The following is a 24551-nucleotide window of genomic DNA, read 5'->3' on the forward strand; positions in this document are numbered from 1 at the left end:
GTCTTCCTACCTATAGCATGTAGTCTACCTACCTATAGCATGTAGTCTACCTACCTATAGCACGTAGTGTTTCTACCTACCTATAGCACCTAGTGTTTCTACCTACCTATAGCACCTAGTGTTTCTACCTACCTGTAGCACGTAGTGTTTCTACCTACCTATAGCATGTAGTCTTTCTACCTATAGCATGTAGTCTTTCTACCTATAGCACGTAGTCTTCCTACCTATAGCATGTAGTGTTTCTACCTACCTATAGCATGTAGTCTTTCTACCTATAGCATGTAGTCTTCCTACCTATAGCATGTAGTCTTCCTACCTATAGCATGTAGTGTTTCTACCTACCTATAGCATGTAGTCTTTCTACCTATAGCATGTAGTCTTCCTACCTATAGCATGTAGTCTTCCTACCTATAGCATGTAGTGTTTCTACCGACCTATAGCATGTAGTGTTTCTACCTACCTATAGCATGAAGTCTACCTACCTATAGCATGTAGTCTACCTACCTATAGCACGTAGTCTTTCTACCTACCTATAGCATGTAGTCTACCTACCTATAGCATGTAGTCTTCCTACCTATAGAATGTAGTCTTCCTACCTATAATATGTAGTCTTCCTACCTATGATATGTAGTCAAGCTATAGCCAAATGTAGCCTAGCTATAGCATGTCGCCTAGCTATAGCATAGCATGTCGCCTAGCTATAGCATAGCATGTCGCCTAGCTATAGCATAGCATGTCGCCTAGCTATAGCATAGCATGTCGCCTAGCTATAGCATAGCATGTCGCCTAGCTATAGCATAGCATGTCGCCTAGCTATAGCATAGCATGTCGCCTAGCTATAGCATAGCATGTCGCCTAGCTATAGCATAGCATGTCGCCTAGCTATAGCAGCGCATGTCGCCTAGTTATAGCATAGCATGTCGCCTATCTATAGTATAGCATGTCGCCTAGCTATAGCATGTAGCCTAACTATAGCCAAATGAGTGTAGTATTTTCCGGATGTAGCTTAGGCTACTTTTATTCTGGTAAAACAGCATTTTCAACAGCACATTTGATAATATTAACCTAACAAATTACATCGGTTGTCATTCAACCTATTAAGCCTAATATTTCGCAAGGCATTTTAAAAACATTTGAATGCTGAAGGTGACGCACAGATGTGCCAGATCAGGAATAGGCCTACCTCTCGTACGTCAGCGAGAGAAGCTGTACACAGAGTACAGTTTGACTCGGGCTACTGATATTACCTGGGGTTGTTAGGCAAGAAAAATTATTTGTAGATCAATGACTGTCAACCCAATTACATTCGTAGTTCGACACTGAAGTAGAGGACACAGTTGTCACAAGATGAGGGGTATTTTCGGAAGGTAGAAAGTAATTCAAGCAAAACATTTTAGTGAACCGGCGATTCGTAATGTTTTGAATCGATTTTCTGACCGATGCATGGTTACATTAGTGGTCCTGTCGACCGATGCATGGTTACATTAGTGGTCCTGTCGACCGATGCATGGTTACATTAGTGGTCCTGTCGACCGATGCATGGTTACATTAGTGGTCCTGTCGACCGATGCATGGTTACATTAGTGGTCCTGTCGACCGATGCATGGTTACATTAGTGGTCCTGTCGACCGATGCATGGTTACATTAGTGGTCCTGTCGACCGATGCATGGTTACATTAGTGGTCCTGTCGACCGATGCATGGTTACATTAGTGGTCCTGTCGACCGATGCATGGTTACATTAGTGGTCCTGTCGACCGATGCATGGTTACATTAGTGGTCCTGTCGACCGATGCATGGTTACATTAGTGGTCCTGTCGACCGATGCATGGTTACATTAGTGGTCCTGTCGACCGATGCATGGTTACATTAGTGGTCCTGTCGACCGATGCATGGTTACATTAGTGGTCCTGTCGACCGATGCATGGTTACATTAGTGGTCCTGTCGACCGATGCATGGTTACATTAGTGGTCCTGTCGACCGATGCATGGTTACATTAGTGGTCCTGTCGACCGATGCATGGTTACATTAGTGGTCCTGTCGACCGATGCATGGTTACACACAACTTTTAACATAACTTTTGAACTGGCGACTGATGAGTGTCCTTACATCCCTAATGACTTTCTAGGATCATTTCATCGTTCAAATGCTCCTTTATTTGGTTATCACTTTAGACAGTAGCTACTGAATGTCCCGGGAAGAAGAGAGGGATAATTACTAGTCTTTTTTACTCCCTCCCTCCCTCCCTCCCTCCCTCCCTCCCTCCCTCCCTCCCTCCCTCCCTCCCTCCCTCCCTCCCTCCCCTCCTCCCTCCCTCCCTCCCTCCCTCCCTCCCTCCCTCCAGTTCATAGATCACCAGCAGTTCTACTTGGCGTTGGACAACCAGATGATTGTTGATATGCTCCGTACAGACCTGTCCTACCTCTCCTCTCGATGGAGGATGACTGGAAGACCCACTGTCACCTTTCCTATCTCTCAGACCATGCTCAGTGAGTCACACAGCAGGGAGTGTGTGTGTGTGTGTGTGTGTGTGTGTGTGTGTGTGTGTGTGTGTGTGTGTGTGTGTGTGTGTGTGTGTGTGTGTGTGTGTCTCTGTCTGTGTGTCTGTGTGTCTGTCTGTCTGTGTGTCTGTGTGTCTGTCTGTCTGTCTGTCTGTCTGTCTGTCTGTCTGTCTGTCTGTCTGTCTGTCTGTCTGTCTGTCTGTCTGTCTGTCTGTCTGTCTGTCTGTCTGTCTGTGTCTGTCTGTCTGTCTGTCTGTCTGTCTGTCTGTCTGTCTGTCTGTCTGTCTGTCTGTATGTCTGTCTGTCTGTCTGTCTGTCTGTCTGTCTGTCTGTCTGTCTGTCTGTCTGTCTGTCTGTCTGTCTGTCTGTCTGTCTGTCTGTCTGTCTGTCTGTCTGTCTGTCTGTCTGTCTGTCTGTCTGTCTGTCTGTCTGTCTGTCTGTCTGTCTGTCTGTCTGTCTGTCTGTCTGTCTGTCTGTCTGTCTGTCTGTCTGTCTGTCTGTCTGTCTGTCTGTCTGTCTGTCTGTCTGTCTGTCTGTCTGTCTGTCTGTCTGTCTGTCTGTCTGTCTGTCTGTCTGTCTGTCTGTCTGTCTGTCTGTCTGTCTGTCTGTCTGTCTGTCTGTCTGTCTGTCTGTCTGTCTGTCTGTCTGTCTGTCTGTCTGTCTGTCTGTCTGTCTGTCTGTCTGTCTGTCTGTCTGTCTGTCTGTCTGTCTGTCTGTCTGTCTGTCTGTCTGTCTGTCTGTCTGTCTGTCTGTCTGTCTGTCTGTCTGTCTGTCTGTCTGTCTGTCTGTCTGTCTGTCTGTCTGTCTGTCTGTCTGTCTGTCTGTCTGTCTGTCTGTCTGTCTGTCTGTCTGTCTGTCTGTCTGTCTGTCTGTCTGTCTGTCTGTCTGTCTGTCTGTCTGTCTGTCTGTGTGTGTTAGCTCATTGTCCCTGTATGTTTCAGCTGAAGACCACTCTGACTTGGACCCTGCGGTTCTGGCCACTCTGAAGAAGCTACAGGATGGATACTATGGAGGAGCAAGGTGAGGGCTCCTTATTCATTCATTCATTCATTCATCTGTCAGTTTGTTTGAAGAAATGGAAGGAACAATAACATTCATTCATTTTTTCCCCCTTTTTTGTTTAATCGTTCAATCTTTTGATCATTCATGCATTTAACCATTCATACATTTTTTTCTGAAATCACTTGGTCACACACACACACACACACACACACACACACACACACACACACACACACACACACACACACACACACACACACACACACACACACATTTACACACTTAGTACCTTCCCTCACTCAGACATCGATCCATTCATTTTTCTCCCTCCAGGATCCAGACGGGGAAGCTCTCTGAGTTCCTGACCACTTCCTGTTTTGCCAAACTCAGCTTCCTGGATGCCAGTAAGCATGCGGGTGGCATGGGCCAGCAACAAGATGATGATGATGATGAGGACTATGGATGCTTTGCTGAGCATGGCTTGACCTTCCATGGTGGTAAGAAAGGGAGGGGGAAGGAGGATGGGGAGGGACAGAGGTATTTTGGTATTTTATTAGGATCCCCATTAGCTGTTGCAAAAGCAGCAACTACTCTTCCTGGGATCCACACAAAACATAATACAGAACATCAATAGACAAGAACAGATCAAAGGCAGAACTACATACATTAAAAATAAGGCACACATAGCCTACATATCAATACATTCACACAAACTATCTAGGTCAAATAGGGAGAGGGGGAGGGGAGAGGGGGAGGGGGAGAGGGAGGGGAGGGGGGAGGGGGGGGAGAGGGGGAGAGGGGGGGGGAGGGGAGGGGGAGAGGAGAGGGGAGGGGGGGGGGAGAGAAGGGAGGGGGAGGGGGGGGAGGGGGAGAGAGGGGGAGAGGGGGAGGAGAGGGGAGAGGCGTTGTGCCGCAAGGTGTTGCTTTATTTATTATTATTTTAAACCAGGTTTGCTGTTTATTTGAGCAATATGAGATGGAAGGAAGTTCCGTGCAATAAGGGCTCTATATAATACTGTACGCTTTCTAGAATTTGTTCTGGATTTGGGGACTGTGGGGACTGTGAAAAGACCCCTGGTGGGTTGTCTGGTGGGGTAAGTGTGTGTGTGTGTAAGTTGACTATGCAAACAATTTCGGATTTTCAACACATGAATGTTTCTTATAAAAAGAAGTGATGCAGTCAGTCTCTCCACAACTCTTAGCCAAGAGTGACTGGAATGCATAGTATTTATATCAGCCCTCTGATTACAATGAAGAGCAAAACGTGCCACTCTGTTCTGGGCCAGATGCAGCTTAACGCAGCAGTGGACCACACGACTGGACAATAATCAAGATAAGACTAAACTAGAGCCTGCCGGACTTGCTTTGTGGAGTTAAAAAAGCTGAGCATCTCTTTAATACGACCTCTCCCCATCTTCACGACCATTGAATCTACAGTTGAAGTCAGAAGTTTACATACACTTAGGTTGGAGTCATTAAAACTTGTTTTTCAACCACTCCACAAATGTCTTGTTAACTAACTATAGTTTTGTCAAGTCGGTTAGGACATCTACTTTGTGCATGACACAAGGCATATTTCCAACAATTGTTTACAGACAGATGATTTCACTTATAATTCACTGTATCACAATTCCAGTGGGTTACATACACTACGTTGACTGTGGCATTAAACAGCTTGAAACATTTTGGGAAATGATGTCATGGCTTTAGAAGCTTCTGATAGGCTAATTGACATAATTTGAGTCAATTGGAGGTGTACCTATAGATGTATTTGAAGGCCTACCTTCAAAACTCACTGCCTCTTTGCTTGACATCAAAAGAAGAAAAAAAATCAAAAGAAATCAGCCAAGACCTCAGAAAAAAAATTGTAGACCTCCACAAGTCTGGTTCATCCTTGGAAGGAATTTCCAAATGCCTAAAGGTACCACGTTCATCTGTACAAACAATAGTACGCAAGTATAATTAAGGAGACGCGTTCTGTCTGCTCGAGATGAACGTACTTTGGTTCAAAAAGTGCAAATCAATCCCAGAACAACTGCAAAGGACCTTGTGAAGATGCTGGAGGAAACGGGTACAAAAGTGTCTATATCCATAGTAAAACAAGTCCTATATCGACATAACCTGAAAGGCCGCTCAGCAAGGAAAAAGCCACTGCTCCAAATCCGCCAGTTTGCAACTGAACATGATTATACTTTTTCAAGAAATGTCCTCTGGTCTGATGAAACAAAAATAGAACTGTTTGACCATAATGACCATCGTTATGTTTGGAGGAAAAAGGGGGAGGCTTGTAAGCTGAAGAACACCATCCCAACCGTGAAGCACGGAGGTGACAGCATCATGTTGTGGGGGTGCTTTGCTGCAGGAGAGACTGGTGCACTTTACAAAATAGATGGCATCATGAGGGAGGAAAAATGTTGAGGACAAATTGATGCAATATTTCAAGACATCAGTAAAGAAGTTAAAGTTTGATTAACAAATACTAATTGAGTGTATGTAAACTTCTGATCCACTGGGAATGTGATGAAAGAAATAACAACTGAAATAAATCATTCTCTCCACTATTATTCTGACATTTTACATTCTTAAAATAATGTGGAGATACTAACTGGCCTAAGACGGGGAATTTTTACTAAGGTGTATGTAAACTTCAGACTTCAACTTGATATGTTTTGACCATGACAGTTTACAATCTAAGGTAACGCCAAGTAATTTAGTCTCCTCAACTTGTTCAACAGCCACACCATTCATTACCAGATTCAGCTGACATCTGATACTTATGAAAAGAGTTGTACCAAATATAATGCTCTTAGTTTTAGAGATGTTCAGGACCAGTTTATTCCAAAACAGACTGCAACTCTTTGTTAAAGTTTCAGTGACTTCATTACCTGTGGTTTCTAATGTTTATATGGTTGAATCATCAGCATACATGGACGCACATGCTTTGTTTAATGCCAGTGGCAGGTCATTGGTAAAAATAGAGAAGAGTAGGGGGCCTAGGGAGTTGCCTTGCGGTACACCACACTTTACATGTTTGACATTAGAGAAGCTTTCATTATAGAAAACCCTTTGAGTTCTATTAGATAGATCGCTCTGAGTCCATGATATTGCAGAGGTTGCAGAGGTTTTCAACAACAGGTTATGGTCAGTAATATCAAAGGCTGCACTGAAATCTAACCGTACAGCTCCCACAATCTTCTTATTATCATTTGTGTCAGTGCAATACATTTTGAGTGCCTTTCTCTATAAGCATGCTGAAAGTCTGCTGTTAATTTGTTTACAGTGAAATAGCATTGTATTTGGTCGAACACAATTTTGCTAAGAGCTGGCAGCAAGCTTATAGGTCTGCTGTTAGAACCAGTTAAGGCCACTTTACCACTCTTGGATAGAGGAATTAATTCCCTCCAGGCCTGAGGACAAAGCCTTTCCTCTAGCCACAGATTAAAAATATGACAGATCAGTGGTTATAGAGTTCACTACCATCCGCAGTAGCTTTCCATCTGCTGTCAATGCAGGAGTTTTGTCATTATTGATCGATAACAATAATTTTTCCACCTCTCCCACACTAACTTTATAAAATTCAAACTTGCAAAGCCCTTAGCTCTGTGTGTCTGTCTCTCTCTTCTCTCTCCTTCTACTCCCCTTCATCTCTCCCCTCCTCCTTTATCCCCCTCCCTCTCTAGACGCTGATGATCTAGCCCAGTACCTGGACCAGTTGTTGACCACAGCGATCCCCAGCAGAGGGTTAAAGGTCAGGGTTATTTATTAGTAAATACACCATTTTTTAGATATACATTTTCTCACAAAGTGTATATATCTATATATATGTGTGTGTGTGTATATAAGGCCAGGTTTCCCAGACACAGATTAAGCCTAATCTTGGACTCTAAACCAATTTAAATGGAGATTCTCCAATGAGCTTCTTTTTTTTTGCCCAGGACGAGGATTCATCTAGATCTGAGAAACTGACCCCATATATATATATATATAAGGCCAGGTTTCCCAGACACAGATTAGGATTAATCTGTGTCTGGGAAACCTGGCCTTAATCCAACCAATACAATTTTCTGGATGATTATTTTGGGTTATAGGTCAGAGGTGACTCTGGAGGGCTGGACAGGTTCAAAGCAGCAGCCACGAAGACCAAGGAAATGGTGTCTCTGATGCACAAGGCTAAGGAACTCCACCTACACAGTGAGGAACTATTTAAGGGTGTCCATTCCATGGAGGCACAGTGTCTATTTAAGGGTGTCCATTCCATGGAGGCACAGTGTCTATTTAAGGGTGTCCATTCCATGGAGGCACATTGTCTATTTAAGGGTGTCCATTCCATGGAGGCACAGTGTCTATTTAAGGGTGTCCATTCCATGGAGGCACAGTGTCTATTTAAGGATGTCCATTCCATGGAGGCACTGTGTCTATTTAAGGGTGTCCATTCCATGGAGGCACAGTGTCTATTTAATTCCATGGAGGCACAGTGTCCATTCCATGGAGGCACAGTGTCTATTTAAGGGTGTCCATTCCATGGAGGCACAGTGTCTATTTAAGGGTGTCCAACTCATTCCATGGAGGCACAGTGTCTATTTAAGGGTGTCCATTCCATGGAGGCACAGTGTCTATTTAAGGGTGTCCATTCCATGGAGGCACAGTGTCTATTTAAGGGTGTCCAACTCATTCCATGGAGGCACAGTGTCTATTTAAGGGTGTCCAACTCATTCCATGGAGGCACAGTGTCTATTTAAGGGTGTCCATTCCATGGAGGCACAGTGTCTATTTAAGGGTGTCCATTCCATGGAGGCACAGTGTCTATTTAAGGGTGTCCATTCCATGGAGGCACAGTGTCTATTTAAGGGTGTCCATTCCATGGAGGCACAGTGTCTATTTAAGGGTGTCCATTCCATGGAGTCACAGTATCTATTTAAGGGTGTCCATTCCATGGAGGCACAGTGTCTATTTAAGGGGAGGCACAGTGTCCATTCCATGGAGGCACAGTGTCTATTTTCCATGGAGGCACAGTGTCCATTCCATGGAGGCACAGTGTCTATTTAAGGGTGTCCATTCCATGGAGGCACAGTGTCTATTTAAGGGTGTCCATTCCATGGAGGCACAGTGTCTATTTAAGGGTGTCCATTCCATGGAGGCACAGTGTCTATTTAAGGGTGTCCATTCCATGGAGGCACAGTGTCTATTTAAGGGTGTCCATTCCATGGAGGCACAGTGTCTATTTAAGGGTGTCCATTCCATGGAGGCACAGTGTCTATTTAAGGGTGTCCATTCCATGGAGGCACAGTGTCTATTTAAGGGTGTCCATTCCATGGAGGCACAGTGTCTATTTAAGGGTGTCCATTCCATGGAGGCACAGTGTCTATTTAAGGGTGTCCATTCCATGGAGGCACAGTGTCTATTTAGGGTGTCCATTCCATGGAGGCACAGTGTCTATTTAAGGGTGTCCATTCCATGGAGGCACAGTGTCTATTTAAGGGTGTCCATTCCATGGAGGCACAGTGTCTATTTAAGGGTGTCCAACTCATTCCATGGAGGCACAGTGTCTATTTAAGGGTCCATTCCATGGAGGCACAGTGTCTATTTAAGGGTGTCCATTCCATGGAGGCACAGTGTCTATTTAAGGGTGTCCATTCCATGGAGGCACAGTGTCTATTTAAGGGTGTCTATTCCATGGAGGCACAGTGTCTATTTAAGGGTGTCCAACTCATTCCATGGAGGCACAGTGTCTATTTAAGGGTGTCCAACTCATTCCAGTGTCTGCAGGTTGTAGCTCCTCCCTTGTACCTGTTCGATCAAGGTCATTGAACAGATCTCTCTTTTACCCCCCTCCTCTCTGTTGCTCTCTCCCCTCCCCTCCACTCTGTCGCTCCTCTCTGTTGCTCTCTCCCCTCCTCCCCTCCACTCTGTCGCTCTCTCCCCTCCTCCCCCCTCCTCTGTCGCTCTCTCCCTCCACCCTCTGTCGCTCTCTCCCCTCCACCCTCTGTCGCTCTCTCCCCTCCTCCCCCTCCTCTCTGTCGCTCTCTCCCCTCCTCCCCCCTCCTCTGTCGCTCTCTCCCCTCCTCCCCCTCCTCTCTGTCGCTCTCTCCCCTCCTCCCCCTCCTCTGTCGCTCTCCCCTCCACCCCCCTCTGTCGCTCCCCCTCCACCCTCTGTCGCTCTCTCTCCCCTCGTAACCCCCTCCTCTCTGTTGCTGTCTCTCCCCTCCTCTACCCCCTCTCTGTCGCTCTCTCTCCTATCCCCCCTCCTCTCTGTCACTCTCTCTCCCTCCTCCCCTTCCTCTCTGTCGCTCTCTCTCCCCCTCTCTGTCGCTATACCCCCTCTCTGTCGCTCTCTCTCCCATCCCCCTCCTCTCTGTCACTCTCCCTACCCCCCCCTCTCTTCCAGATGCCCACTTATATCTCCCCAACAAGCTCTTCCGTTCCCCTCAGCCCTCCCTCCACCTCACCCTCACAGATTCCTCTGCGCCTCACACCAGTCAGGTAGGGGTGTGTGTGTGATTGCATACACATGTGAACACATTTAACATTTTCTCAAGCCTTATACTGAAAGACTACACTCTCTCCACACCTCTCTCTATAGTTTCCTCAGGTAGTAGTGACCACAGAGTGTAACCTGCCCAGAGATGCCAGTGGTGATATAGACTACACTAGTCTGGTCCAGCTCCTCAGAGACACCCACAGTCTACCAGACCAGGCGGACATACTGTACATCCTCTTCAAAGACAAGTCAGATTCTCTCTCTTTATACAAAAGATCTCTGTCTGTCTGTATTCATCCCTCCATCCTTCTTTACCGATACTTACAAATCGACCTGCTTTGAATTGAACCTGAGAATTTTCAAGAATTGTGTGTCTCTGTCTTTCTGCGTGTTTCTCTGTGTGTGTGTCTCTGGGTGTGTGTGTGTGTGTGTCTCTGGGTGTGTGTGTGTCTCTGGGTGTGTGTGTATGTCTCTGGGTGTGTGTGTGTATGTCTCTGGGTGTGTGTGTGTATGTCTCTGGGTGTGTGTGTGTATGTCTCTGGGTGTGTGTGTGTATGTCTCTGTGGTGTGTGTGTGTCTCTGTGTGTGTGTGTGTGTGTCTCTGTGTGTGTGTGTGTGTGTGTGTGTGTGTGTGTGTCTCTGTGTGTGTGTGTGTGTCTGTGTGTGTGTGTGTGTGTGTCTCTGTGTGTGTGTGTGTGTGTCTCTGTGTTTGTGTGTGTGTCTCTGTGTGTGTCTCTCTGTGTGTGTGTGTCTCTCTCTGTGTGTGTGTGTCTCTGTCCACTAGGGGTATGGAGTGGGACACCAGGCTACATGGTAAAGGCTCTACAGTCCGCTCCCTGCTGACAGACCTGTATGTGAAGGCAGGAGATCTCAAACACTGGGGACTCATACGCATGATCTCTGGAATACTGAGGAAGAAAGTAGAGGAACTCGACTGGGTAAATATACAAACACCTATTATGATTGGTTGCTAGGGGTTAGCAGGCCTGTTTTGATTGGTTGACTCGTGTGTACTTGTTTTTGATTGGTTTCTGTGTCTCAGCAGGACTGTTTGTGATTGGTTGCTAGGTGTCAACTGGCATATTTTGATTGGTAGCTAGGTGTCAGCATTGGCCTGTTATGATTAGTTGATGAGGACAGATCTGTTTTGATTGGTTGATGAACGTATACTTGTTTTTGATTAGTTGCTGTGTGTCCCCAGGCTTGCTCTGATTTGTTGGCCCACCAGAAGCACCTGACTGTGGGTCTGCCTCCAGAACCTCGGGAGAAGACCATCACAGCGTCAGTTTACTTCCTAAATCCTGCTTCCTAAATGACACCAGGTTCCCTTTGTAGGGCACCAGGTTCCCTTTGTAGGGCACCACGTTCCCTTTGTAGGGCACCAGGTTCCCTTTGTAGGGCACCACGTTCCCTTTGTAGGGCACCAGGTTCCCTTTGTAGGGCACCAGGTTCCCTTTGTAGGGCACCACGTTCCCTTTGTAGGGCACCACGTTCCCTTTGTAGGGCACCACGTTCCCTTTGTAGGGCACCACGTTCCCTTTGTAGGGCACCAGGTTCCCTTTGTAGGGCACCAGGTTCCTTTTGTAGGCACCAGGTTCCTTTTGTACCAGGTTCACACCAGGTTCCTTTGTAGGGCACCAGGTTCCCTTTGTAGGGCACCAGGTTCCCTTTGTAGGGCACCACGTTCCCTTTGTAGGGCACCACGTTCCCTTTGTAGGGCACCACGTTCCCTTTGTAGGGCACCAGGTTCCCTTTGTAGGGCACCACGTTCCCTTTGTAGGGCACCACGTTCCCTTTGTAGGGCACCACGTTCCCTTTGTAGGGCACCACGTTCCCTTTGTAGGGCACCACGTTCCCTTTGTAGGGCACCACGTTCCCTTTGTAGGGCACCACGTTCCCTTTGTAGGGCACCAGGTTCCTTTTGTAGGGCACCAGGTTCCTTTTGTAGGGCACCAGGTTCCCTTTGTAGGGCACCACGTTCCCTTTGTAGGGCACCACGTTCCCTTTGTAGGGCACCACGTTCCCTTTGTAGGGACCCACGTTCCCTTTGTAGGGCACCAGGTTCCCTTTGTAGGGCACCACGTTCCCTTTGTAGGGCACCACGTTCCCTTTTTAGGGCACCACGTTCCCTTTTAGGGCACCACGTTCCCTTTTAGGGCACCAGGTTCCCTTTGTAGGGCACCAGGTTCCCTTTGTAGGGCACCACGTTCCCTTTGCAGGGCACCAGGTTCCCTTTGCAGGGCACCACGTTCCCTTGCAGGGCACCAGGTTCCTTTTGTAGGGCACCACGTTCCTTTTGTAGGGCACCACGTTCCCTTTGTAGGGCACCACGTTCCCTTTGTAGGGCACCAAGTTCCCTTTGTAGGGCACCACGTTCCCTTTGTAGGGCACCACGTTCCCTTTGTAGGGCACCACGTTCCCTTTGTAGGGCACCACGTTCCCTTTGTAGGGCACCACGTTCCCTTTGTAGGGCACCACGTTCCCTTTGTAGGGCACCACGTTCCCTTTGTAGGGCACCACGTTCCAGAGACTTTGTAGGGCATTGTCCACGGGCTCCCTTTGAAAAATACACGTTCCCTTTGGTGGTTAAATACTTTTAAAAGATACTCTGAGTGATGCATATTGTCCAGGGCTCCCCTTGAAAAATACAGTAGATATATGGTGGTTAAATATATTAAAAAGATACATGGTTGTGATGGTCTCTCTCTCTGTATCCCTTCACCTCTCTCTTTCTCTCCTATTATTTCCTCTCTCTCTCTGCATTCCTTCATCTCTCTCTCTCTCTTTCCTACTTTCTCTCTCTCTATCCCTTCATCTCTCTCCTCTCTCTTCATCTCTCTCCATCTCTCTGTCTCTCAGACCCATCCCTCCAGACAAGCTGGCCATGCTGATAGATGAAGCTAGTGAGAACAACATCACTATAGCCATCCTCACACAGGTACACAGGCACACATACTGTAAGCTCACTCGTTTGGCCAAGCGTTCCTTTTCAAACTACCTCTGTCTCTCTCGTGTGTGGTGTGTGTGTGTGTGTGTGTGTGTGTGTGTGTGTGTGTGTGTGTGTGTGTGTGTGTGTGTGTGTGTGTGTGTGTGTGTGTGTGTGTGTGTTTAACAGGAGATCATGGTGTACCTGGCGATGAGCATGCGTACCCAACCCAGCCTGTTCAGTGAGATGTACAGGCTGCGTATCGGACTCATCATCCAGGTGATGGCCACTGAGCTGGCACAGTCTCTCAACTGCTCAGGTAATAAGTCATATTAATAGTAGCAGTAAGTTGAACCCAGAGGCTGGCACAGTCTCTCAACTGCTCAGGTAATAAGTCATATTAATAGTAGCAGTAAGTTGAACCCAGAGGCTGGCACAGTCTCTCAACTGCTCAGGTAATAAGTCATATTAATAGTAGCAGTAAGTTGAACCCAGAGGCTGGCACAGTCTCTCAACTGCTCAGGTAATAAGTCATATTAATAGTAGCAGTAAGTTGAACCCAGAGGCTGGCACAGTCTCTCAACTGCTCAGGTCACAATGACTAGAAAAGGACATTCCCTAAAATGTTTGTATTATTTTTGACCCTACAGTGAAGTAGGAAGAAGTGTCAAACATCCTGTAACCAATTCAATACAATTCTTATTTTTTATGTGAAAAGTTAATTTTGAAATTGCGTGTGTGGCGTGTGTGGCGTGCGTGCGTGTGTGGCGTGTGTGGCGTGTGTGTGTGTGTGTGGCGTGTGTGTGTCGCGGGCCCTGTAGGAGAGGAGGCTACAGAGAGTCTGATGAGTCTGAGTCCGTCAGAATTAAAGATCCTGCTTCATCACATCCTCAGTGGGAAAGAGTTTGGAGTGCAGAAGAGTGGTATGAAGCCTCTATGAACTGTTATAACATCCCTATGAACATCTTTATGAACAGTTATTAGATTGCCATGAACTCATATTTTACATGTAATGTACTATACACACATATTATGACATCCTTGTATGTGGTATCCTATGTTTGTTCTATGTTCTAATTGTGTGTGTGTGTTCCAGTGCGTTCTGTAGACGCGGGTGCCAGTCCGGCCATCTCTATCCACGAGGTGGGTAACGCGGGCGCCACCAAGAGCGAGAGGGCAGGCATCAGCAAGATGAAGAGTGACATGAGGATGGTATGTGTTCAATTCTGGAATTGAAACCGCATCAAAGCGTTTACCCTGATTACACTTTTTTTTTTTTTTTTTGGGGGGTCTGAGGGCGGGTCTGGAGAAATGTAACCATTTCCAGATGTATAGAAGGAATGATGGATGTTGACCATCTGAGAGATCGACGTGATAGTTTTAATTGTAGTGTGTTTATCCTTCCGATTTGTTATTTTACCTGGTGGAAATGGGTCAACTAAACCTGAATTAAAACCACTTGGCTGGGAGAACATGATATCACAGGTCTATTGGCTTTTTAAAGCTGCAAAATTTAACTTTTGGGGTGACCTGACCAAACTTCTCATTGACAGATCTATAACTCACAGATCTATAACTCACAGATCTATAACTCACAGATCTATAACTCACAGATCTATAACTCACAGATCTATAACTCACACATCTATAACACACAGATCTATAACTCACACATCTATAACTCACACATCTATAACACACAGATCTATAACACACAGATCTATAACACACACATCTATAACACACACATCTATAACACACAGATCTATAACTCACAGATCTATAACACACAGATCTATAACACACAGATCTATAACACACAGATCTATAACACACAGATCTATAACTCATAGATCTATAACACACAGATCTATAACACACAGATCTATAACTCACAGATCTATAACTCACAGACCTATAACACACAGACCTATAACACACAGACCTATAACACACAGACCTATAACTCACAGATCTATAACACACAGATCTATAACACACAGATCTTTCTCGTTGAAAGCAAGTCTAAGTGGTAGATATGTTCTTAAGTTTTGCGTTTTGCATCTTTTACTTTGAATTTTTTTGTACACCAACTTCAAACAGCTGAAAATACAATATATTTAGTTATGAGAAATATATTTTACAGAGTTTAAGACGGTACAATGATTCTCAACATTAGACTTGCTTGTTTTGTCACATAAACTGAAATTAGGCGAAGTATTAAGAATATTTGCAACCAGGAAATGGAGGAGTGATTTCTGCATAGCGCTCATCTTTAAAGGGTTCAGAACCCTGTGAATGTGACACGTCATTTAACTTTTGTAGTTAAAAAAATAAAATAAAAAGTATTTAATCGTTAAGGACGTGGCCCAATGGTCTTCAGCAAATTCATCCACAAACACAAATATAGTTATATAAATATTACATTACCGCTTTTTCACAAATTTGATTTATATAATTGCCAAGCCCGTTCAAAAGGGGACTGATGTAGGAGGAGGAGGTCACTTTCAGAATATTGAAGTAGAAAACCATTGGTTATGACGCTACAGACCAAATACCAAAAGTACCCACACTGTTCTCCTCTCCAGAGCTTGTCACTCAGTCATCTTTCCATTTCAGTTGGAGGAGCTCAGGTTGTCATGGTCGCAGCAAAGACAGGTGATGATGATGGTCATGACTTGTTGCTTGATTACAGGGTGTTTATTCACTTGTGCGCTGTTATGCAGTTTGCATGCAAAAGTCACTTAAAACCATTTGAATTATGGTCAAAAATCAGATTGTGGTTCACTTGTGGTCAATCCCACTGGATCCAGGGTTTGTATATGTCATTGCCTTGGTAATAGGGTGGTTTCCATGGTGATGAGAATGGTGGTCGGTTGGCACAGTGATTTTGTAACGTAGTTGTTCACCCACACGGTTGTCATTGGCTGTTGTCCTGTTGTGAATTCTTTCTCCCCACTTCAGAGCCTTACATCGCACTCATTGGACATGGAACATATTGAATCTGGGGTAAGAGTTCAAATACGTTTTTTAGCGCACAAAATGTACTTTCAAATGGTCATCGCTTTCCCAGTTTACAGCCTAACTCATTGTAATTATCATAGCGAAATTGCAGTTGGAAAGGTTAATCCCTCATTGGCTTAACGTGATATGTATACGGTATGTATATTTTATGTCTCTGTCAGAGGTACAACCTCCCGCCCATAGGGCATACATTATATTGGTATGTATTTATATATTCATATGTACTGTATAGGTCTCCCTCCCAGTTTTGATGTCTTTACTATTATTCTACAATGTAGAAAATAGTTTTTAAAAATTAAGAAAAATGTGAATGTGTGGGTGAATTTGTGGGTGAATGTGTGGGTGAATGTGTGGGTGAATGTGTGGGTGAATGTGTGGGTGTGTCCAAACTTTTGACTGGTACTGTATATGTATGCATATATTTGTGTTGTAGTGAGTTTGGTGGGTTGTAGTGAGTTTGGTGGGTTGTAGTGAGTTTGGTGGGTTGTAGTGAGTTTGGTGGGTTGTAGTGAGTTTGGTGGGTTGTAGTGAGTTTGGTGGGTTGTAGTGAGTTTGGTGGGTTGAAGTGAGTTTGGTGGGTTGTAGTGAGTTTGGTGGGTTGTAGTGAGTTTGGTGGGTTGTAGTGAGTTTGGTGGGTTGTAGTGAGTTTGGTGGGTTGTAGTGAGTTTGGTGGGTTGTAGTGAGTTTGGTGGGTAGCCCCGGCCGGGACTCGAACTAGGGTCAAGCGACTGTGAAGCCAACACCTTAAACACTATTCCAGGAGGTGGGGACCTCTTGATGAGGTCGCTAGGGGTTGGTTAAAGGTTGCTACAGTATGTGGCCTGTGTGTGTGTGTGTCACAGAGGTATAGGCTCCCCTCCATAGAGTCTCTGGATGTTCCTGTGAGTATGCCTGTCACCAAGGATACGAGGCACGGCCAATGGCTGCGTAGGAGACGTCTAGACGGAGCACTCAACAGAGTCCCCATAGGCTTCTATCAGAAGGTCTGGAAGATTCTGCAGAAGGTCTGGACTAACCTTGCAATATACATTTAGTATAGTATTACAGTATATATAGTTTTGTGTGTGTGTGTGTGTGTGTGTGTGTGTGTGTGTGTGTGTAATATATATATATATATATATATATATATATATATATATATATATATATATAATTAGATTCTGTAGAAGGTCTGGACTAACCTTGCAATATACATTTAGTATAGTATTACAGTATATAGAGTTTAGTATAACTGTGTGTTAGTATATTAGTATAACAATGTATACATAAACAAAAAAAATAAACTGTCACTGTGTTAATCTTCAGAAAACTTAACATGTGTAAATATTTGTATGAACATAACAAGATTCAACAACTGAGACATAAACTGAACAAGTTCCACAGACATGTGACTAACAGAAATGGAATAATGTGTCCCTGAACAATGGGGGGGTCAAAATCAAAGTAACAGTCAGTATCTGGTGTGGCCACCAGCTGCATTAAGTACTACAGTGCATCTCCTCCTCATGGACTGCACCAGATTAGCCCGTTCTTGCTGTGAGATGTTACCCCACACTTCCACCAAGGCACCTGCAAGTTCCCGGACATTTCTGGGGGGAATGGACCTAGCCCTCACCCTCCGATCCAACAGGTCCCAGACGAGCTCAATGTGATTGAGCTCGTCGCTGGCCATGGCAGGACACTGACATCCCGGTCTTGCAAGAAATCACGCACAGAACAAGCAGTATGGCATTGTCATGCTGGCGGGTCATGTCAGGATGAGCCTGCAGGAAGGGTACCACATGAGGGAGGAGGATGTCTTCCCTGTAACGCACAGCGTTGATATTGCCTGCAGTGACAACAAGCTCAGCCCGAGGATGCTGTGACACACCTCCCCAGACCATGACGGACCCTCCACCTCCAAATCAATCCCGCTCCAGAGTACAGGCCTCGGTGTAACGCTCATTCCTTCGACGATAAATGCGAATCCCAATGGGCCAAAACCTCGACTCGTCAGTTGAAAAACTACAAACTTCAAATTTCCCACTTCCTGGTTGGATTTTTCTCAGGTTTTTGCCTGCCATATGAGTTCTGTTATACTCACAGACATCATTCAAACAGTTATAGAAACTTCAGAGTGTGTTCTATCCGAATCTACTAATGATATGCATATCTTAGTCTCTGGGCCTGAGTAGCAGGCAGTTTACTCTGGACACGCTTTTCATCCGGACGTGAAAATACTGCCCCCTACACCAAAGAAGTTAATGATCGTTCCACGGGTGCATGTTCATTAATTGTTTCTGGTTCTTTGAACAAGCATGGGAAACAGTGTTTAAACCCTTTACAATGGAGATCTGTGAAGTTATTTGGATTTTTAACTAATTATCTTTGAAAGACAGGGTCCTGAAAAAGGGATGTTGCTGAGTTATTTATATATATATATAATTAATATTATAATGTATATATTACACCTTGGCATAGATTCTACAAGTGTCTGGAACTCTATTGGAGGGATGCAACACTATTCTTCCACGAGACATTTCATCGTTTGGTGTTTAGTTGATGGTGTTGGAAAACGCTGTCTCAGGCACCACTCCTGAATCTTCAATAAGTGTTCAATTGGGTTGAGATCTGGTGACTGAGCGGACCATGACATACAGTTTATATCGTTTTCATGCTCATCAAACCATTCAGTGACCGCTCATGACCTGTAGATGGAGGCAGTATCATCCTAAGGGGGCATAGCCAAGGTAGCCAAAATTATGGCCTGCTTCGCATTTTTTATACATGACCCTTAGCATGATGGGATGTGAATTGCTTAATTAACTCAGAAACCACACCTGTGTGGAAGTACCTGCTTTCAATATAGTATGGCACGGTTTTGACTCAACTTGGGAGAATGATGCGTCTTGACATTGATTGGGCCGAAGGCGGCACTATAGTAATCAACGAATGAAATTCCAAACATTGAACAAGAGTATCTCCTTTCCTGTTTTGAGCTTGAATTGTTGTCACTAATTGGGCCAAGGGGGAGGTCATTCATGTTTACTGTTGCCTTTTATAGGTATAGTATTAGAAATCGCCCTTTAGGGTTCTACCAAATATAGTATTTTATGTATATAATATTAATATAATACTGTATTGTGTGTTAGTAGTCTTTTATATAGTAGTCTTTTATATATATAATGTTTTATATATATAATGCTAATATAATATTGAATTGTGTATAGTATTATATATTAATATTGTGTATAGTAATAGTATTATGTTAGTAGTATTTTATATATATAATGTTAATATAATATTGAATTGTGTATAGTATTATATATTAATATTGTGTATAGTAATAGTATTATGTTAGTAGTATTTTATATATATAATGTTAATATAATATTGAATTGTGTATAGTATTATATGTTAATATTGTGTATAGTAATAGTATTATGTTAGTAGTATTTTATATATATATATATATAATGTTAATATAATATTGAATTGTGTATAGTATTATATATTAATATTGTGTATAGTAATAGTATTATGTTAGTAGTATTTTATATATATAATGTTAATATAATATTGAATTGTGTATAGTATTATATATTAATATTGTGTATAGTAATAGTATTATGTTAGTAGTATTTTATATATATAATGTTAATATAATATTGAATTGTGTATAGTATTATATGTTAATATTGTGTATAGTAATAGTATTATGTTAGTAGTATTGTATATATATAATGTTAATATAATATTGAATTGTGTATAGTATTATATGTTAATATTGTGTATAGTAATAGTATTATGTTAGTAGTGTTTGAACCAAGATCTGATTCGAACCCATTCGGTCATTAAAGTAATTGTTTGGCTTTGCAGTGTCATGGTCTGTCCATAGAAGGATTCGTTCTACCATCTTCAACGACAAGGGAGGTAAGGCGTCCAATCACAGCGCTGATTAGAAATGCCTCTGTTGAGAAATTATGTACAAAAAAATGATGACTACTGATCATGCATTGGAATCATTTTCTATTCAAACAACTGTACTTCCTGACTTCAGAAAGTCTCTCTCTCCAACTCCCTCTCTCTCATCCCCTCCCATCTCTCATCCCATCTCCCATCCTTCCACTCCCCCAACCCCCGTCACACCCCAGATGACTTTAGATGAGATCAAGTTTGCGGTGCACGTGGAGACGGTGCTGAACCGGGTGCCCCAGCCAGAGTACCGCCAGTTACTGGTGGAGGCCATCTTAGTTCTCACCATGCTGGCAGACGTGGATATAGACAGCGTGGGCAGCATCATCCATGTGGAGAAGATCGTCCACATCGCCAACGACATGTTTTACCATGACCAGGTGGGTGGGCTCGCATTTGTTTGTTCTACTATGAACAGGTGGGTTCTGTTCTTTTTTTCTACCAGTACTAGATGGGCCTTTTCCTTCTTTCTTTTCCTTCTTTTCCTTCTTTTCCTTCTTTCCTTTCCTTCTTTCTTTTCCTTCTTTCCTTTTCCTTCTTTCCATTTCCTTCTATCCTTCTTTCCTTTTCCTTCTTTCTTTTCCTTCTTTCCTTCTTTCTTTTCCTTTTCCTTCTATCCTTCTTTCTTTTCCTTCTTTTCCTTCTTTCCTTTCCTTCTTTCTTTTCATTCTTTCCTTCTTTCCTTTTCCTTCTTTCCTTCTTTCCTTTTCCTTCTTTCCTTTTCCTTCTTTCCTTCTTTCTTTTCCTTCTTTCCTTTTCCTTCTTTCCTTTTCCTTCTTTCCTTCTTTCCTTCTTTCCTTTTCCTTCTTTCCTTTTCCTTCTTTCCTTTTCCTTCTTTCCTTCTTTCCTTCTTTCCTTTTCCTTCTTTCCTTTTCCTTCTTTCCTTCTTTCCTTTTCCTTCTTTCCTTCTTTCCTTTTCCTTCTTTCCTTTTCCTTCTTTCCTTTTCCTTCTTTCCTTTTCCTTTTCCTTCTTTCCTTTTCCTTCTTTCCTTCTTTCTTTTCCTTCTTTCCTTTTCCTTCTTTCCTTCTTTCTTTTTCCTTCTTTCCTTCTTTCCTTTCCTTCTTTCCTTTTCCTTCTTTCCTTTTCCTTCTTTCCTTTTCCTTCTTTCCTTTTTCCTTCTTTCCTTTTCCTTCTTTCCTTTTCCTTCTTTCCTTTTCCTTCTTTCCTTTTCCTTCTTTCCTTTCCTTCTTTCCTTTCCTTCTTTCCTTTTCCTTCTTTCTTTTCCTTCTTTCCTTTTCCTTCTTTCTTTTCCTTCTTTCCTTTTCCTTCTTTCCTTTCCTTCTTTCCTTTCCTTCTTTCTTTTCCTTCTTTCCTTTTCCTTCTTTCCTTTCCTTTTCCTTCTTTCCTTTTCCTTCTTTCCTTTTCCTTCTTTCCTTTTCCTTTTCCTTCTTTCCTCTTCCTTCTTTCCTTTTCCTTCTTTCCTTTTCCTTCTTTCCTTTTCCTTCTTTCTTTTCCTTCTTTCCTTTTCCTTCTTTCCTTTCCTTCTTTCCTTTTCCTTCTTTTCTTTTCCTTCTTTCCTTTTCCTTCTTTCCTTTCCTTTTCCTTCTTTCCTTTTCCTTCTTTCCTTTTCCTTCTTTCCTTTTCCTTTTCCTTCTTTCCTTTTCCTTCTTTCCTTTTCCTTCTTTCCTTTTCCTTCTTTCCTTCTTTCCTTTTCCTTCTTTCCTTTTCCTTCTTTCCTTTTCCTTCTTTCCTTTCCTTCTTTCCTTTTCCTTCTTTCTTTTCCTTCTTTCCTTTTCCTTCTTTCCTTTCCTTTTCCTTCTTTCCTTTTCCTTCTTTCCTTTTCCTTCTTTCCTTTTCCTTCTTTCCTTTTCCTTCTTTCCTTTTCCTTTTCCTTCTTTCCTTTTCCTTCTTTCCTTTTTCCTTCTTTCCTTTTCCTTCTTTCCTTTTCCTTCTTTCCTTTTCCTTCTTTCCTTTTCCTTCTTTCCCTTTCCTTCTTTCCTTTTCCTTCTTTCTTTTCCTTCTTTCCTTTCCTTCTTTCCTTTTCCTTCTTTCCTTTTCCTTCTTTACTTTTCCTTCTTTCCTTTTCCTTCTTTCCTTTTCCTTCTTTCCTTTCCTTCTTTCCTTTTCCTTCTTTCCTTTCCTTCTTTCCTTTCCTTCTTTCCTTTTCCTTCTTTCTTTTCCTTCTTTCCTTTTCCTTCTTTCCTTTCCTTCTTTCCTTTTCCTTCTTTCTTTTCCTTCTTTCCTTTTCCTTCTTTCCTTTCCTTTTCCTTCTTTCCTTTTCCTTCTTTCCTTTTCCTTCTTTCCTTCTTTCTTTTCCTTCTTTCCTTTTCCTTCTTCCCTTTTTTCTTTTCCTTCTTTCCTTTTCCTTCTTTCCTTTTCCTTCTTTCTTTTCCTTCTTTCCTTTTCCTTCTTTCCTTTCCTTCTTTCCTTCTTTCCTTTTCCTTCTTTCCTTCTTTCCTTTTCCTTTTCCTTCTTTCCTTTTCCTTTCCTTCTTTCCTTTTCCTTTTCCTTCTTTCCTTTTCCTTTCCTTCTTTCTTTTTCCTTCTTTCCTTCTTTCCTTTTCCTTTTCCTTCTTTCCTTTTCCTTTCCTTCTTTCCTTTTCCTTTTCCTTCTTTCCTTTCCTTCTTTCCTTTTTTCTTTTTCCTTCTTTCCTTCTTTCTTTTTCCTTCTTTCCTTTCCTTTTCCTTCTTTCCTTTTCCTTCTTTCCTTTTCCTTCTTTCCTTCTTTCCTTTTCCTTCTTTCCTTTTTTCCTTTTCCTTCTTTCCTTTTCCTTCTTTCCTTTTCCTTCTTTCCTTTTCCTTCTTTCCTTTCCTTCTTTCCTTTTCCTTCTTTCTTTTCCTTCTTTCCTTTTCCTTCTTTCCTTTTCCTTCTTTCCTTTTCCTTCTTTCCTTTCCTTCTTTCTTTTTCTTTCTTTTTCCTTCTTTCCTTCTTTCTTTTCCTTCTTTCCTTTTCCTTCTTCCCTTTTTTCTTTTCCTTCTTTCCTTTTCCTTCTTTCCTTTTCTTTCTTTTCCTTCTTTCTTTTCCTTCTTTCCTTTTCCTTCTTTCCTTCTTTCTTTTCCTTCTTTCCTTTTCCTTCTTTCTTTTCCTTCTTTCCTTCTTTCCTTTTCCTTCTTTCCTTCTTTCCTTTTCCTTCCTTCTTTCCTTTTCCTTCTTTCCTTCTTTCTTTCCTTCTTTCTTTTCCTTCTTTCCTTTTCCTTCTTTTCTTTCCTTCTTTCTTTCCTTCTTTCCTTTTCCTTGTTTCCTTCTTTCTTTCCTTTCCTTTCCTTTCTTTCCTTTTCCTTCTTTATTTCCTTTTCCTTCTTTCCTTTCCTTCTTTCTTTTTCCTTCCTTCCTTTCCTTCTTTCCTTTCCTTCTTTCCTTTTCCTTCTTTCCTTTCCTTCTTTCCTTTTCCTTCCCTTCTTTCTTTATTTTTTCCCCTTCTTTTTTTATTAAATTAAAGTCCCTCCCTCCCTTCCTCTACAGAAGGACTTGGGAGCAGAGGAGCAGATCTTAGAGAGAGACCCCTCCACAGGAGTGTGTCGCTTGCTGTATGACAGCGCCCCTAGTGGACGATTTGGCAGTATGACATACCTCACCAGGGCTGTGGCTGTATATGTACAGGACTTCCTCCCCTGTGGCTCCTGTGCCCTGCAGTAGACACACACGTGCTGGCTGTGTCAGAACACCTGTGCCTGCCTTCTATAGGGGAGTGTGTTTTAAAAGCCAGGATGTCATATTAATTTGGCCTTTCGTCTAGTGGAATTCGCTATATACGCTATTGAGGTTAGCGAATCGTCTTTTCACACCCACTTGTGTTTGACAACAGCCGATAATCAGATTAGGGGACGGCGCTCTACAAAAATGAGCGAATGGTAGAAACTAGCCCGATTGCGCATTAGATAAGTAGTATGTTGATATTTGTTGCTTACTGCATACATCTGTACTGACCAGTACGTCCTAAACAGTATGTAGTACTGTTAGTACACAATTTGTAGTTTCAGTAAGTACACTTACTAAGTATGACTAACTAGTCATTTAGTAAGCATGACAGATTTCAGACACACCAACATGTACACCCTTAAACACAAATAAAGGTCAAGTAAAAACACAAGTGTGATCTGACTGTTAGACTTAAAAAGCATTCACCTGAGTGTTCACCTGAGTGTTCACCTGAGTGTTCACCTGAGTGTTCACCTGAGTGTTCACCTGAGTGTTCACCTGAGTGTTCACCTGAGTGTTCACCTGAGTGTTCACCTGAGTGTTCACCTGAGTGTTCACCTGAGTGTTCACCTGAGTGTTCACTGGGTCTCATTTTTTATCCTTTTTTTTGTCCAGCCTGGCAGATATTTACTTCTAACCTGGGACAACACACTGTCTTTGTTTGGTCAGACAAATAGCACCCTATTCCCTATATATAGTGTACAACATCGACCAGGCCCCTGAGGGGTTCCTCCTGTAATCTTTGCTAACTATTACTCGATAACTAGTCATTGATAACTAGTAAGTAACTGGTACCTAATAACTGATAACTAGTAAGTAACTGGTACCTAATAACTGATAACTAGTCATTGATAACTAGTAAGTAACTGGTACCTAATAACTGATAACTAGTCATTGATAACTAGTAAGTAACTGGTACCTAATAACTGATAACTAGTAAGTAACTGGTACCTAATAACTGATAACTAGTCATTGATAACTAGTAAGTAACTGGTACCTAATAACTGATAACTAGTCATTGATAAC

General features: G+C 42.9%; 1 protein-coding gene across 2 annotated transcripts in view; it reads left to right on the forward strand.

The window, feature by feature from the left end:
- Positions 1 to 23919, forward strand: part of phka1a (phosphorylase kinase, alpha 1a (muscle)) — a 64850-nt gene extending 40931 nt beyond the window's left edge. The window contains exons 16-34 of one of the 2 annotated variants that reach the window (XM_052497717.1): positions 2345 to 2489; positions 3443 to 3521; positions 3837 to 4000; positions 7184 to 7251; positions 7592 to 7694; positions 9889 to 9983; positions 10084 to 10229; positions 10766 to 10919; positions 11183 to 11262; positions 12841 to 12919; positions 13097 to 13226; positions 13729 to 13830; positions 14004 to 14119; positions 15527 to 15565; positions 15872 to 15916; positions 16774 to 16935; positions 19790 to 19843; positions 20065 to 20265; positions 23289 to 23919. In XM_052497717.1, coding sequence (XP_052353677.1) covers positions 2345 to 2489; positions 3443 to 3521; positions 3837 to 4000; positions 7184 to 7251; positions 7592 to 7694; positions 9889 to 9983; positions 10084 to 10229; positions 10766 to 10919; positions 11183 to 11262; positions 12841 to 12919; positions 13097 to 13226; positions 13729 to 13830; positions 14004 to 14119; positions 15527 to 15565; positions 15872 to 15916; positions 16774 to 16935; positions 19790 to 19843; positions 20065 to 20265; positions 23289 to 23462 — 2136 coding nt within the window. In that variant the 3' untranslated portion in view covers positions 23463 to 23919. The remainder of the gene's footprint in view (positions 1 to 2344; positions 2490 to 3442; positions 3522 to 3836; positions 4001 to 7183; positions 7252 to 7591; positions 7695 to 9888; positions 9984 to 10083; positions 10230 to 10765; positions 10920 to 11182; positions 11263 to 12840; positions 12920 to 13096; positions 13227 to 13728; positions 13831 to 14003; positions 14120 to 15526; positions 15566 to 15871; positions 15917 to 16773; positions 16936 to 19789; positions 19844 to 20064; positions 20266 to 23288) is intronic. The other variant, XM_052497718.1, reaches the window with a different exon arrangement.
- The last annotated feature ends 632 nt before the right edge of the window (positions 23920 to 24551 follow it).

This window comes from Oncorhynchus keta, chromosome 35, assembly GCF_023373465.1.
Source record: "Oncorhynchus keta strain PuntledgeMale-10-30-2019 chromosome 35, Oket_V2, whole genome shotgun sequence".
NCBI classification, from domain to species: domain Eukaryota; kingdom Metazoa; phylum Chordata; class Actinopteri; order Salmoniformes; family Salmonidae; genus Oncorhynchus; species Oncorhynchus keta.